General features: G+C 44.5%; 1 protein-coding gene across 2 annotated transcripts in view; it reads right to left on the reverse strand.

Moving 5' to 3' along the window:
• The window catches only part of specc1 (sperm antigen with calponin homology and coiled-coil domains 1), a 63855-nt gene that overhangs the window by 25275 nt on the left and 25791 nt on the right, over nucleotides 1-12789 (reverse strand). For both annotated transcript variants that reach the window (XM_054754061.1, XM_054754060.1), the window contains exons 4-8: nucleotides 7695-9040; nucleotides 6718-6906; nucleotides 5723-5930; nucleotides 5338-5411; nucleotides 4903-5078 (exon numbers count right to left, since the gene is read on the reverse strand). In XM_054754061.1, the coding sequence (XP_054610036.1) occupies nucleotides 4903-5078; nucleotides 5338-5411; nucleotides 5723-5930; nucleotides 6718-6906; nucleotides 7695-9040 (1993 nt within the window). The remainder of the gene's footprint in view (nucleotides 1-4902; nucleotides 5079-5337; nucleotides 5412-5722; nucleotides 5931-6717; nucleotides 6907-7694; nucleotides 9041-12789) is intronic.

The following is a 12789-nucleotide window of genomic DNA, read 5'->3' on the forward strand; positions in this document are numbered from 1 at the left end:
GGCAGAGACACAAAGCCACTTATCTACTGGTGCAGTTTCATTTATTTGTTCATGTTATGAATGACAACATTCTTACACGGGCGTGCGTACAGTCTTTAGTGCTTTTGGTTCTGTACAGTGTGGCTTTACGTGCACAGACAGAAAGTGAGCACACTAATGCTGCTAACCTGCTTTTACTTTATTTGCACATAAAATCTTCTTGGTGGGGGGGAGGGACTCCAAGTAGAACCTGAGACCTTGTAACCATGTGCCCACACTTCATAGGTGGGATTTGGCTCATATAAGAAAGACTTGACGGGTGTTCTCGCTTTGAAAATAACAGGCGAGTCTCATGACAAGCTTTGAATATGCATGGTATACAGTTAATCTTAAACGTAGTAACTTGCAGCACAGTCGTATTGGTCTTATCTGTGTTGGTATGGACCATCAACACGGATGTTTAAATACAATCAATACAAGTGACTTTGAAAGGCTAAAAAATTCTAATTTCAAAGTAATGTTTGTAGCAGGAAAATCCTGAAAATGCATAAATTATGAAAAGAACCAGCAAGAGCACACTGAGTATTTATACAGTAGCCTATACTTGTATATACAGTATACAGAGCAAAGTGTCCCCAGAGATATGACCAGTTGACGTTATGGTGTTACACAGTGACATCTATTGGCAAAACATCATACTGCACACTAGAAAATCTAATCTCAACAATAAGAGCAATTCTCCTTCCTTGTCAGATGTTATGCTGACTGCACTTGACAAGTAGAAACAGTGTGTGACAAAAAGTATGTCAAGGAAAACTGAGCTTTTTGGGGATGTGAGACAAGAATCCTTGTGAAGTGGCTTCCAGATAGCCACCTGGTGCTGGCAGTTGTCCCACCAGGAATGGAGGCAATGCATTATTACAACACCCATTCCGCCTGTAAAGCCCTCTAAAAACATGCAATATGCATGTAGCAACATCCTTGACACGAGGTGGAACACTTACAGTATCCTGGTCTTTTTAAACATTCCCTGTGGGAGAAAGTCAGTCTCAAGTCTTTAAACCCAAGTCAAGTCAAATCTCAAGTCAAGACAAGACCGGTCGATGGTCAATGGTGTAGTCACAGGCTTGAAATGTTTTGGTCCTTACAAGTCCTACACACTTTTAAGTGTTTACCAAATAAAAGACCTCGGAATTAGCGAATGGAAATGAAATTCTCCTTGTTAGCACGTAGACACAACTTGCTGTTCATCACCAACACTCTCCAGCAGCCTGCCACTCACAGAAATATAAGCTACACCCTCGTCGTTTGTTCTTATACCTGATTGGACGTTAAAGATGCATTCACTGTGACACATTCTGTGGGAAAATGTGGTGTCTTGCTGGAAATGACATAATGGTCACAGTAGCACTTAGAATGGGGACACACTCACTGAAGGTGAAATCTCAAGTATTTTCACATCATCCGACTGAAGTCAGAGTCAGTCCCAAGTCATTGATAAAGTCCAAGTTGAATTGCAGCTCTTTGATGATACTGTCAAGTCCAGCTCAAAGTTGCTGCCGGCAACGTCTACTTTGGGACAAAGGAGGATCCAGAACCTTATCTTCCTGAGCCTGACTATACAGAGGATGAGCTCCACACTGTGGAAGCAGAGTGGGCAAGAAGAGAGGGTAAAAGGTTGCAGAAAGGCACTGTGTCACTACCTCAGAAAAGTAGTTCCTCGGGGTTAGCCCCTACTAGAACAATGTTGCTATAGTTGGGTTCATATGCAGGTCACGGCATGGAAATGCACCCATGTTGGCGGGTTTGGATGTTTTTAGAGGGCTTTATATGCAACGTAGCTTATCCCCATGAGAGCGCAAGGTGGCTATCTAGAACACCCCCCTCACACTGGGATCCCAAAAAGTGCAGATTTCCTTGAACGGTCAGGCCAGTAAGTGAGGAAGTGAAATGGGAAGCGATTGTCGTTTTGAACTTAGCTTTAAAAAGGCACAAATGACATGGCACAGTTCAACAATATATTTGATCACATGACAAACATCAGGAAGCCGATGCAATGAAAGAGATGATACAGGTGTAGGTGACTTAGAATGACACAACAACATCAACAACAACGGTGCCGCCTCCCCAATGTGCTGAAATGAACATCACTAGTGCCCTTCCACTGCTGTCTTGGTATCAAACGATGCACCAGGGCCAAGTCTAAAAAAAAGGAAAGAAGAAATGTATAAGCAAACGTGCAGATTGTCAGACCTTCTAATGTTGTCCATTTTTCAATAAGACCCAACCACAAGTCTACTCCATGCACGACTCTAAAATGTTATGCATCTACGGTACATCTGAGGTGGGGGGAGGGGGCGCATGGATTTTGAATCCAGTCATGCCGTGCACGCAGTTGTTCCTACAAAGAACAGCAGGTGGCAACAACGCTCACTCGTGTAAAACCAGGCAGGCCAAGCAAAGCAGATTGATGCTAGTCCTGCAGGTGCCTCCTGCCTGCCTAAGGACATGGCAGTGGCAACACCAAGTCAAAGATACTGCAGGAAGGAGAGAAGAGAGCAGCATCAGCAGCACAGAGGCCAGGAGAGACAGGCAAGCAGGGCAGGGAACTCACCTGGACGTTACTCGTCAGAGGGCATCTGTGTGAGGCATCACAGGAGGCTGCTGGAGGTGGGGAGCGGACGCAGCCTAACAGCTAATCTTGGCCGACTTAGGCTGCCGTCTACAGCTACTGATGTCATGAGTTCATCGGGACCATCCCACATATTGCAATCGATTCTTTATCCTTTCAAGTGATTTGAACTACGGCGATGGTTAGGCATGTGAGGAGACGCATGGATGAAAGAGTGGCTTAAAAGCTGACACCAGGAGACCAAGGCTACGTTCACACTGCAGGGTATGATGCCCAATTCGGATTTTGTGTTAAAATACGATTTTTTATGTAGTTGTTCACATTACCAAAAAAATGTCAACGCAAAGCTTCAGGAAGTGACGTGCAAGCACGACGTCACGCATTGCCGTGTTTCCACGAGTAAAGACTGCTCAAGTGTGTGTGCTCTCCTCAGTGTGGTTCTGGCAATTTCAAGGATTTTGTGCAATGGGAGTCAATATGTTCTTAACCAAATGATCCTGCTTGGCAGATGAATTTTGGCTATGGCAATTTGTGGACGACGTCTGTTCCGAGGAGCGTGCGGGTGGATGTCGGTGCTCGGACATTGCCCTGAGCCGCTTCACTGACGCTTTTTAAAAATCATTTTCAGATGCCAAGAAGAGATTTTGCCTACATCAGTGTGTACCTTCATCAAGTCTCGCTAAGCATGGCAAAACACACAACCTGAGCGTTCACACTGCAGTAGCGTATCAGATCTACTGTATATCTACTATGAATGATGCCTGAGTGGCATTTCAAACAATGGGAATTGTGCTGCTCACGCTGACAAGAACAAGACAGTGTGAGCCATACAGTAGATGCACACGGCACCACGGCAGCGGGTCGAAGCACATTGAAAGTGGCACAATAATGGAGGCGTGTGAGCACTGAAGCCTCTGTTTAAACACAGCTAGAGTATATTACTCAAATATAAGCCCCTAGAAATACTGGACAGAGAGTGAGGTCTGAGAGTCTTTGCCAGGTGGTGGGGAGTGTAAAGGCTCTGATCCATACTGCCGTCTAAATATTTACGTCAGACATTGTCATATGGTGGCATATTACAACTTTATGGCCATGGACGGTAGATGGAACAGCGTAATGAACGGAACGGCTGAAAAATGTCTGAATTACGTCTATCAACATCCAGTTTGCATCTTCTAAAAGGCCAATCTCCGTCCATCGCCTCATCACAACAGTCGTAGCCCGTGCTTTTGAATCACTATTACCTTTGAGTACCATTGCACTGATGTTCTGCGCAAGGAAGTGACAAGCGACTTACTGAGTGTGATGACGGCATGAAACGTGAGTATTTAACCTGTCATGGCTCTGAAAACATACAATTTGATCTCACTGCTGTCAAAATGTCGTCATGTTGCGTATGGTGCGCTCCGTGGCTGGAGGAGGATGAGGTGTCTGCCTGCCCATCAGCCATAAAAGTCGGTGCGGTGAGAATCCGCCCAAGGAACAGTGAACACAGCAAAAAAGGGAAGTTTCCAGCAATGGACATCAGTTCCAGACAAAGCACCTTTTGAGGTGACTAACAAGAAAGGCACAGCTACTCATCACTCACTCCTTTTGTGATCATTCTATTTGTATTTTAGGGGGTGTGGGGGTTTTTGAGCTATGATCTTAAACTTTTGATCATCTGATGAACAGCCTATTTCACTTTAATGCTCGTTTGCAATAAATTGCTTACTCAGATTTTTTTTTGTCTCACTTCCATTTCTTCTACCCAGAACCTCCTTAAGATCCAAAAGTGCAAAATGTCAATTCTTGCAATTTTTGTTTTAAAATATTGATCAGGAGTGTACGTCTGTAAACTAACTGAAAACCAAATTTAAAAAGTCCAAAAAACATGATAAATGGATGATGAAGGATATAAATGCTACTGGGACTACCCTCTTCACCTATCGCTATGAAGCTATATGGAAATATGGCAATGCTCGGACCTTCAGACACAAAGCTTAAGTCAGGGGTGTCCAAAGTGTGGCCTGGGGGTCATTTGCAGCCCGCAGCTCTTTTTTATTGGCCCACAGCATGTTGCAGAAATAAAATTCAACAAAAAAAAACCCTGGCAACATTGGAAAAATAGAGCAAAAGGTACAACAGTGGAAATGTTGATAAACTGATAACAACACAAAGATTTGGCTTTAAGCCAACAATTCTATATATAAATATCAAAGTGGCCCCCCATCCTTGCACTTTCAGTATGCGGACACCCCTGGCTTAAGGCATGAGGAGCGGGATTGGTGGAGGGAAAGCAGCTATCATACCTGACACCTTGTAGCGCCTCCAAGTCAGCAGAAATCTTGGCACTGCGAGCCTGCTCCTCCTGCAGCTGCCTTCTGAGCGTACGCAGCTCCTGTTGAGCCTCCACCTTGATGTCGTTGGCAACTACCACTGCTGTCTGGAGATCAGCCTGGAAGCGACGCCACTCCTCTTTGTCCTCCTATGTTGGTGTTTGTGGACACATGTCATATTTGAAAAAAGGCTAATTCCATTTGGTTGCTGTTAGAATGCATCATGCATCATGACGTACGTGTGCAGAGGCTAGTAATGTTTATTCATCCTCTGTTCAAAAAGCATGCAACCCATCAGCTCTCTGAATATTCTTCAATACAGAATTGCGCTTTACGAAGCGTGCAAATGAGAGAAAAACAGAACAGACCAAGTCAAAGAGACCCCCCCCTCCCCGACACCTTACTTACCTCCATCTGTCGACTAAAAACTTTCAGTTTTCGGTCTGCGTCCGCTTTCTGCACCTGTAGCTTTTTAACAAGATCTGCAATGACATTGTAGAGGTCCTTTGATTACAAGTTACAGTGGACGACGTACTCACAGTATTCCTGAGTTACTGTAACTGTAACTAAAGCAAGTATAATCTCCTACAAAAGAGTAATATTAGCCAGTGGGAGGAAGTGGGACTAGCGTGTATCCACCTGGCTTCCATGACTACTGACTACTGGGAAGGGAAGGGAGTGATGGGATGCAATCAAACAAATTGTAACGATGAAAGCTGCAAACCTCCCTGACAAGACCATGCAGCTTACATGATACAGTATACCACCAAGACCTACATCAAATACAACATACTCTCCAAGTCCAGGACAGTTTGATTGGTGTGAAGGTTGATGGCCCGCTGCTGCTCCACCTGGTCCTCCAGTTCGAAGATGGTCTCCTTCATCTCCTTCACCTGTTTGTCCGCCTGGAAGCCCGCCTCCTCCAAAGCGCTCACTCGACTGCTGAGCTCCTGTTCCCTTATCTCGGCTCTCTCCTGGACCTGCTGGTCTTTGGCCTCCACCTGTGTGCACAGTTTGAGTTTAGGATGTGTATGGACGGGGGCAGTTGATGGCCACGTCGATGTCTGCTAGGGATGGGCACTTACACTAACACCCCCACCCAAACACCCTGAACAGGGGTAGATGGATGGAGGTTTTCCCAATCCCATTGAGTGGGTACTTTTTTTGTGTGTGCGTTACCCCTTTGGTTGTGCAGGTGTGCTCTGCCCTGCTCCTCCCTGCTCTGCTCGTGCTGCCGTTGTCTTGTTCCTGCCTTGTCATGCTCCAGGAAACTCAGCTGCTTCTCTCTGGCTGACGGCAAGACGCTGAGCAGCAGCCTGGCTTTTTTTTCTCCTGTTAGTTTTTAGTTCTCGTTTGTCCCGGTGTGACCGGCTGTCCTGTTTTCGCTTTTGGTTTTGTTCAGGTGTGGGAGAAAGGAGTCTTTTTTCTTGGTTAGGGGGGTTGGCCTGTTCACCTCACCCTCCTTTTGTTTTTTTTGGGGGTGGCTGCATGTCAGAAATTTTTCTTTAGGCAAGGGAAGGGGTTTAATTTTTTTTTTTTTTAAGTTTGTTTATCAACAAACTTTGGTGACTTGATTTTCCTGCCTCCTGTGTCCTCATTAAATATGTTATGTTCCCCGGGATCGTAAGAACGTCCTCGGGCCTACTCGGTCACATCAGTGGTAAAAGCTCTTAACCAAAAAGTCGCATATCCAAACATTGTTTAAAAAAAACGACTACAGTAAAAGGGATATGCAACATTAAAGTAATAAATCACACATCGTTACATGAAAAAAAGCACCCACTTAACCTTGGACATGCTGGCTTGTGCGTCTTCAGTCTCAGCTCGGGCTTGCAGCAGCTCCTTCTTCAGCTCCGTCAGTTCCTGCCTCAGTCGGTCTCTCTCACCGTGGGCGGTCTTCAGTAGGTTCTGCAGCTCAGTACAATCACCGCCATTCTGCATGGTCTTCACTTCACCCACAGCTAGGCTTTGAGCTATCTGAAAAAAATGCAGTTAAATGCTAAACACTACACGACAGCACGGATCGTTATCAAAGCTGAGGATGCCTATGGTGATAACGATGCTATCAATGCACATCCTTCATAATCATGATACTAATATGATACTAATACGATGAGAACCATGCGACTGATTTCATAACTTTGTAGTAATGCAATTAGTAGAAAAAGGAAGCGTGCAAACCGGAGAGACCACTGGCATGTAATGGCTAGAGCTGCAACAACTAATCCATGAATCCAATTAACTATTTTGGTATTCATTCATTTATTTTTTTTTTGTTATTAAAAATGAATAAATCTCCTCTGATTTTAGCCACTCAAATGTCAATACTCTTTCATTTCCTTAGTCGTCCATGAAAGCAGACCTATTATCTTTGTGTTGTAGGCCAAACCAGATACTCACACACATCAGCTCTGAAAACCGTGATGGACGTTTTTGCCTCTTTTTGGTTGATATTGATTTGGTCCGTGTAGGGCCGAAGCGATTACTCGATGAATCGAAACAAGAAGCCTCAGATTAATCGGCTAAGAAAATAATCGTCAGTTGCAGGCTTAATAATGGCTGTTGTTGGCTCTGACATACTGCCGTATACGTACTGATTGGACAATGTTTATACTGAGCAGTAATTTCATTTGAAGTTATCAACCTAACCTGTCAAGCTCCTGTTAATAGCAGAGTGTGAGCACCGGAGTTGAGTTGTCCTTTATGATCTTCCAAGCTTTTTCAAGTTCAGGGTGGCTGAATTACAAAGAGAACTGGACACCCACCTTTTGCCTCTCTATGTCCAGTTGTGCCTTCAGCCTGCTGTTCTCCAGTCGAAGACAATCTGCTGTAGCCCTGTGCTCTTCTGCAGACTGTGCAGCTTCACCTCTGGCCTCTAGCTCCCTGTTAAGTTGGGTGTGCAGACTGTCCATCTCTTCTCGGAAGCAACGCACCTGGCCCTGGGCCTCCTGGTGCTCCTCCTCAAGAGCTCGTAGGCCGCTTGTTAGCTGCTGCTGAATGTTCACCAGCTTCTCTCGTTCGAAGCGTGAGCTCTCAACCAGCTCGGCGTACCTCAGCTCCAGTTCAACAAGTCGAGGACCTTCGCTCCTGAACTCATCCTCCCTCTGGGCCTGAGCGTGGGCCTGCTCCTGAAGTCGGCTCGCCAGTGTCTCATTCTTCTGGGCCAGCAGCTCTAAATGTTCTCTTTGCTGCTGAAGTGAGGTTTGCAAGACACGCTTCTCGTCAGCTAGACGTTCATTCTCCGCAGTCAGCTCCTGCACCACCTGCTGCTGGTCAGTCAGCTCGTGCAGAGTGGCTTGCAGCTCCTCAGCAGTGCTATGGTGGTTTTCCTCCATCTTATGAATCTGTTCTGTTAGACTTTGCACGGACACATCCTGCCTTCCTGTAGTGGCATCACCGCTGACACTGCTGCTTATGGATTCTGAACGTGGAATCTTCTCAAACTCTGACAAATCAGGTGAAGGTGAGTCTTTCACAGAGTTGAAGGAGACGGATGGTTTAATAAGGCTGCAAGATGTGAGATGATCTAGTTTTGGACCAGAAGAGTTAGATTCTGAAGGCAGGCCGTTCTGCAGAGGTTTAGGAGGACTGCTAAACAGTGGTGAGGTCTCAAAACTCAGAAGCCTTCCCTTGAGCACTTGGTTCTCCTCCCTGAGGTTCGCCAGCTCTCTTTGAAACTTTGCATTCTTTTCTCTCAGCTCTCCAACTAGTACAAGAGCCTCTGCATCCTTTTCAGCTTGATCTGCCGACAGATCTTGGGGTGACACAGAGACAGGTGAGGGTAATGGGGAAGTGACGGCTTTACTTTTGCAGCGTTGCAACTCCATGCGGAGATTGCTGATCTCCAGGTCTTTAGCCTTGGCTTCAGCCAGCAACTCTTTAACCTGGCATTCCAGGAGGCCCTTTTCCTGGCCCTCTGCATCTCCACGACACTTTGTTAAACTACGCGTTTGTTTTGCCAGGGTCGAGAGGCTGGAAGTGCTAGCACTAGAAACAATCCTCTTAGAGGTAGAGTTCCTCAACTGGTCCCTTGGGAAGATGTGGTCCCTTGTCATGGAAGATGGGACTTCTCTAGGGGTTGGGATACCAGACTTCTTGGCCGCTTGACAACCTGTGACGTGCCAAAATACAGATGCATGTGAATAAGATTCAGAAAACTTGTGGGCAACTCATCTGCAGCTTCCTAGTTCACTCAGATTCTTTCACTTTACTACAAATAACTGATAGAAGAAATAGCAAAGCCAATGAATAACAAATAAGGACATAACGATGGCCTAGTGGTTAGCATGTTGAGCATGGAGTTTGCCTGTTCTCCCCGTGTGTGTGCGTGACTTTTGTCGATATGTGCCCTACCATTGGCTGGCCATCAGTCCGGGGTGTACCCCGCCTCTCACCCAAAGTCAGGTGGGATAGGCATAGGACAAGAGGTATAGACAATTAATGAACATAATCATCCAACTTCTTCTGCTTATCTAGGGCCAGGTATTGGGGGCAACAGCCTTAGCCTAGTACCCGTGATGTTGTCCTTTCGGGCACTACCGAAAGCCCATTATTAAGTGGGGTTGGGGGTAGGAATGCAGATCGACTGGTAAATTGAGAGCTTTGCATTCCGGCTCAGCTCCCTCTTTACCACGTCAAACCAATGCAGAGTCCGCATCACTGCAGGCACCGTCTTCCTGCTACTCTTTGTGTTTATTCATCATTACAGCACAGCAAACAGTGGCTTTTAAAAAGGCACTAATGTAGATCACTAGAACAAGCGTTTTCCAGACACTCTCTCAATTATGACAAATGTTTTCTGGTGCTGGCATGAACAGGGAGCTGCTGGATAGCGTATATGACGAGTATATGACGAGTCTACGTTTTTAGTTCATCAGCAAGCAGTGACGCAGACGTGGTGGTTGAGATTGAGGGTCGTTCTTATGTATGTAGCTCATTCCGCCATTAAGCAACAACGCATCAAAGCCACAGCCAAGGCAGACAGAATATGTGCACTGACAAGGGCACCTACAACACAAATGTAGCTACAGTATAAACGCCCCATTTCAGAGAGGAAATATTTACCTTGTTACATTTTTAAAGCATGTTTGGCACATTACACCAGCTATGCCTTGCTGTGGCAGACGCTGCCAACACTGGCACAATTTCTGGTGTTCCAAACTCTTTAACATTCCCAGTGCGTACAGCTGGGTTTGACAGCGAGAGAGAAGGGAGTTCTTTTGGGAGAGTTGAAAAGACATTACTGCAAGGACTAAATAAAAATAGAACTGTTTGAACGTGTTAGAACAACACGCATGAATAGTAAGACACAATAAAGCACACGTCGCTGAATCCTAAGAAAATCCTTTAACAACTGAACGGGGTGTGCCAAAATGAAACAGCACTGAGGTTTCAGCACATTCAATCCAAGGTATCCAAGACTGACAGAATGAGGACAACATGCATACCGAGAGGATGCAAATATACAGCAGACATTTGAATAGGTAGTGTATATAATGAATTTATAAAAGGACACATGCCCGATTTCAAATGGCCAGAAAGCAGAAGACTGCAGCGTGTGGACACAAATGCCTCACACCTGAAATGGATATTCTCACATATAGTCTCACATACAGTATGTTGCAGCTCTACAATCATCTCTTACTGCCATGACATGACGTGAACGCTATGGAGGACACCAAGCATGACAAAATACATGAAAATGGACTTCATTAACGCCGTAGACTTCATTAAATGTGTGTTTCACCAAACAAAGAGTAGCATTCAGAGACAGACGTTCAATCTGAGAAAAGCAGTGAAACGGGCAGTTAAATTGCTGAAAGAGGCGATATCCCCTCCAGTTGTGAATAAATCCAAAGAAGGCCAAGTGTTACCGACTTGCGCTCAGGTTTGGTTAACTTATTCAGTGACCCCAGGTAAGTTTCTTGCTTGGTCCATTTAAAGGAACACTCGTCATCATCCACCAACCTTAATCATGAAACATGAGCACACGTCTCTCCCTTTTCTCTGTGTTCTAAAAAGAGAAAAACAGCTAGGATGAGGGAGCAACACACAACAACACACGTCATGGGACACACCTATTTCGACTACAAAGCCCTCTAACAAGGTTTTATGGCTTTCTATCCATGCTCTGACCATGCACTAGCAGCATGCAATACTTACAGTATTTTAAACATTAGCAGAACTTCTTTCCTGGGCGCATTGATTTCCCATCTAGCGCTACTTCCATCAACAAAAGCGGCATGTCAAGCGCGTGTCTGTTTGCTACTACTAATCATGGCAGACACTGACGACTACATTTGGACATGAGGATCCAGAACCTTATCTTTCTTAGCCTGAACATAGGGGGGATGAGCGACAGGTTTTAGATTATTTGTCCTCAAAATACGAGTTTATTCTCCTAAAATTGTGACTTTTTTTCTCGGTAGAATACGACTTTTTCTCTTAATATTTTTACTTTAGTCTCGAAAATTATAGCTGTTTTTTTCCATTTCTGATGTTTTTTTTTTTAAATTAATGTTCCAACTATTTCAATTTTCTTCTTGTAAATGTTCTTCTTGGAATATGACATTATTTCCATAATATTTTGACTTTATTCAAAAACAAATCAAACTTTTTCAGCAACTTAATTTTCCAAAAATTACAGCTTTGTTTATTTCTCATTAAAAGTATTTTTTCTTTAATATCCTTATGCTACTAAAATGATGTTATTTTTCCTCATAATATTTTGACTTTACTTGTAAAAATTACGACTTTTGACTTGATTTTGATTGACTTGATTTTTCAATTTTTGCTGTTGTTGCCTATTTCTTTAGTTTTCTTTTTAAATAAAAAAAAAAACAGCTGCAAATGGCCCTGGAGCCGTACTTTGGTCATCCCTGTCATAGATGATCCTATTAACAAAATAAAGTGTCTATCTTAATCCCAGTAATTCAAAGGCGTCCATTCTTGAGCCAATGCATCGGAGTAATGTCATCACTGTGTACACTTCCTTCTCTCTAATGAAGATGAGCTTTCTAATCAAAACACAGTCCAGCAGCATCCAGTTAACTGCAGCCAGCATGCCTGCCAGCCTAGAGGTGAGAGAGTGCATGGCGGCCAGTATGCACAGTCTGTAATTTCCAGAACCCACGGGTCATGAGTGAAGAGTCACAATGAACTGATGGTTGGAGGGAGTTACAGTGAGTGTCTGTGCCAGCTGGCACCTCAAGTCCCTTCATCAACACCAAAAGCAAAGTCTAGAAGAAGGAAGATTGCATCTCCATCGTCCCTCTCGCTTCTGTTTAAGGAAGTATAGCGGGCAGAAAACAGAAAATTAAAATGTGGTCTGGGTTTCTGGTCTTTCCTATTGACGTGGGTCAACACTAGGACCCACAGACATTCCTATCCTCCGAGTGGAATCGAGAGATAGATGAGACTGATCAAATATTAGCCAGAAATGCATTTCAACGGGCCGTTAAAAAAACACTCGTTTACAAGCATAACTCCTTTGGGCCATGCATGACAAATACAGTAGACACTGTATACACCAAATGTGCACTAGTTACTTATCTACATTCAAAGTTGAAAAAGGCGGGTCATATTTTACCAATACAAATGAAGTTTAACAATCATTCCTTTAGTGTATAGGTGGTATGCAATCAATTGGGTCTCCTACTGTTGTGCTTCTGAGAGAGACAAGTGGACATACAGTAAACCACCGAGTGGTTAGCATGTTGGCCACACAGTCAGGAGATCGGGAAGATCTGGCTTCAAATCTCTGTTGGGCATCTCTGTGTGGAGTTTGCATGTTCTCCCCATGCGTGCGTGGGTTTTCTTCGGGTACTCCGGCTTCCTCCCACAGTCCAAAAACATGCATGT

The sequence above is a fragment of the Dunckerocampus dactyliophorus genome, chromosome 16, assembly GCF_027744805.1.
Source record: "Dunckerocampus dactyliophorus isolate RoL2022-P2 chromosome 16, RoL_Ddac_1.1, whole genome shotgun sequence".
In the NCBI taxonomy this organism is placed as follows: domain Eukaryota; kingdom Metazoa; phylum Chordata; class Actinopteri; order Syngnathiformes; family Syngnathidae; genus Dunckerocampus; species Dunckerocampus dactyliophorus.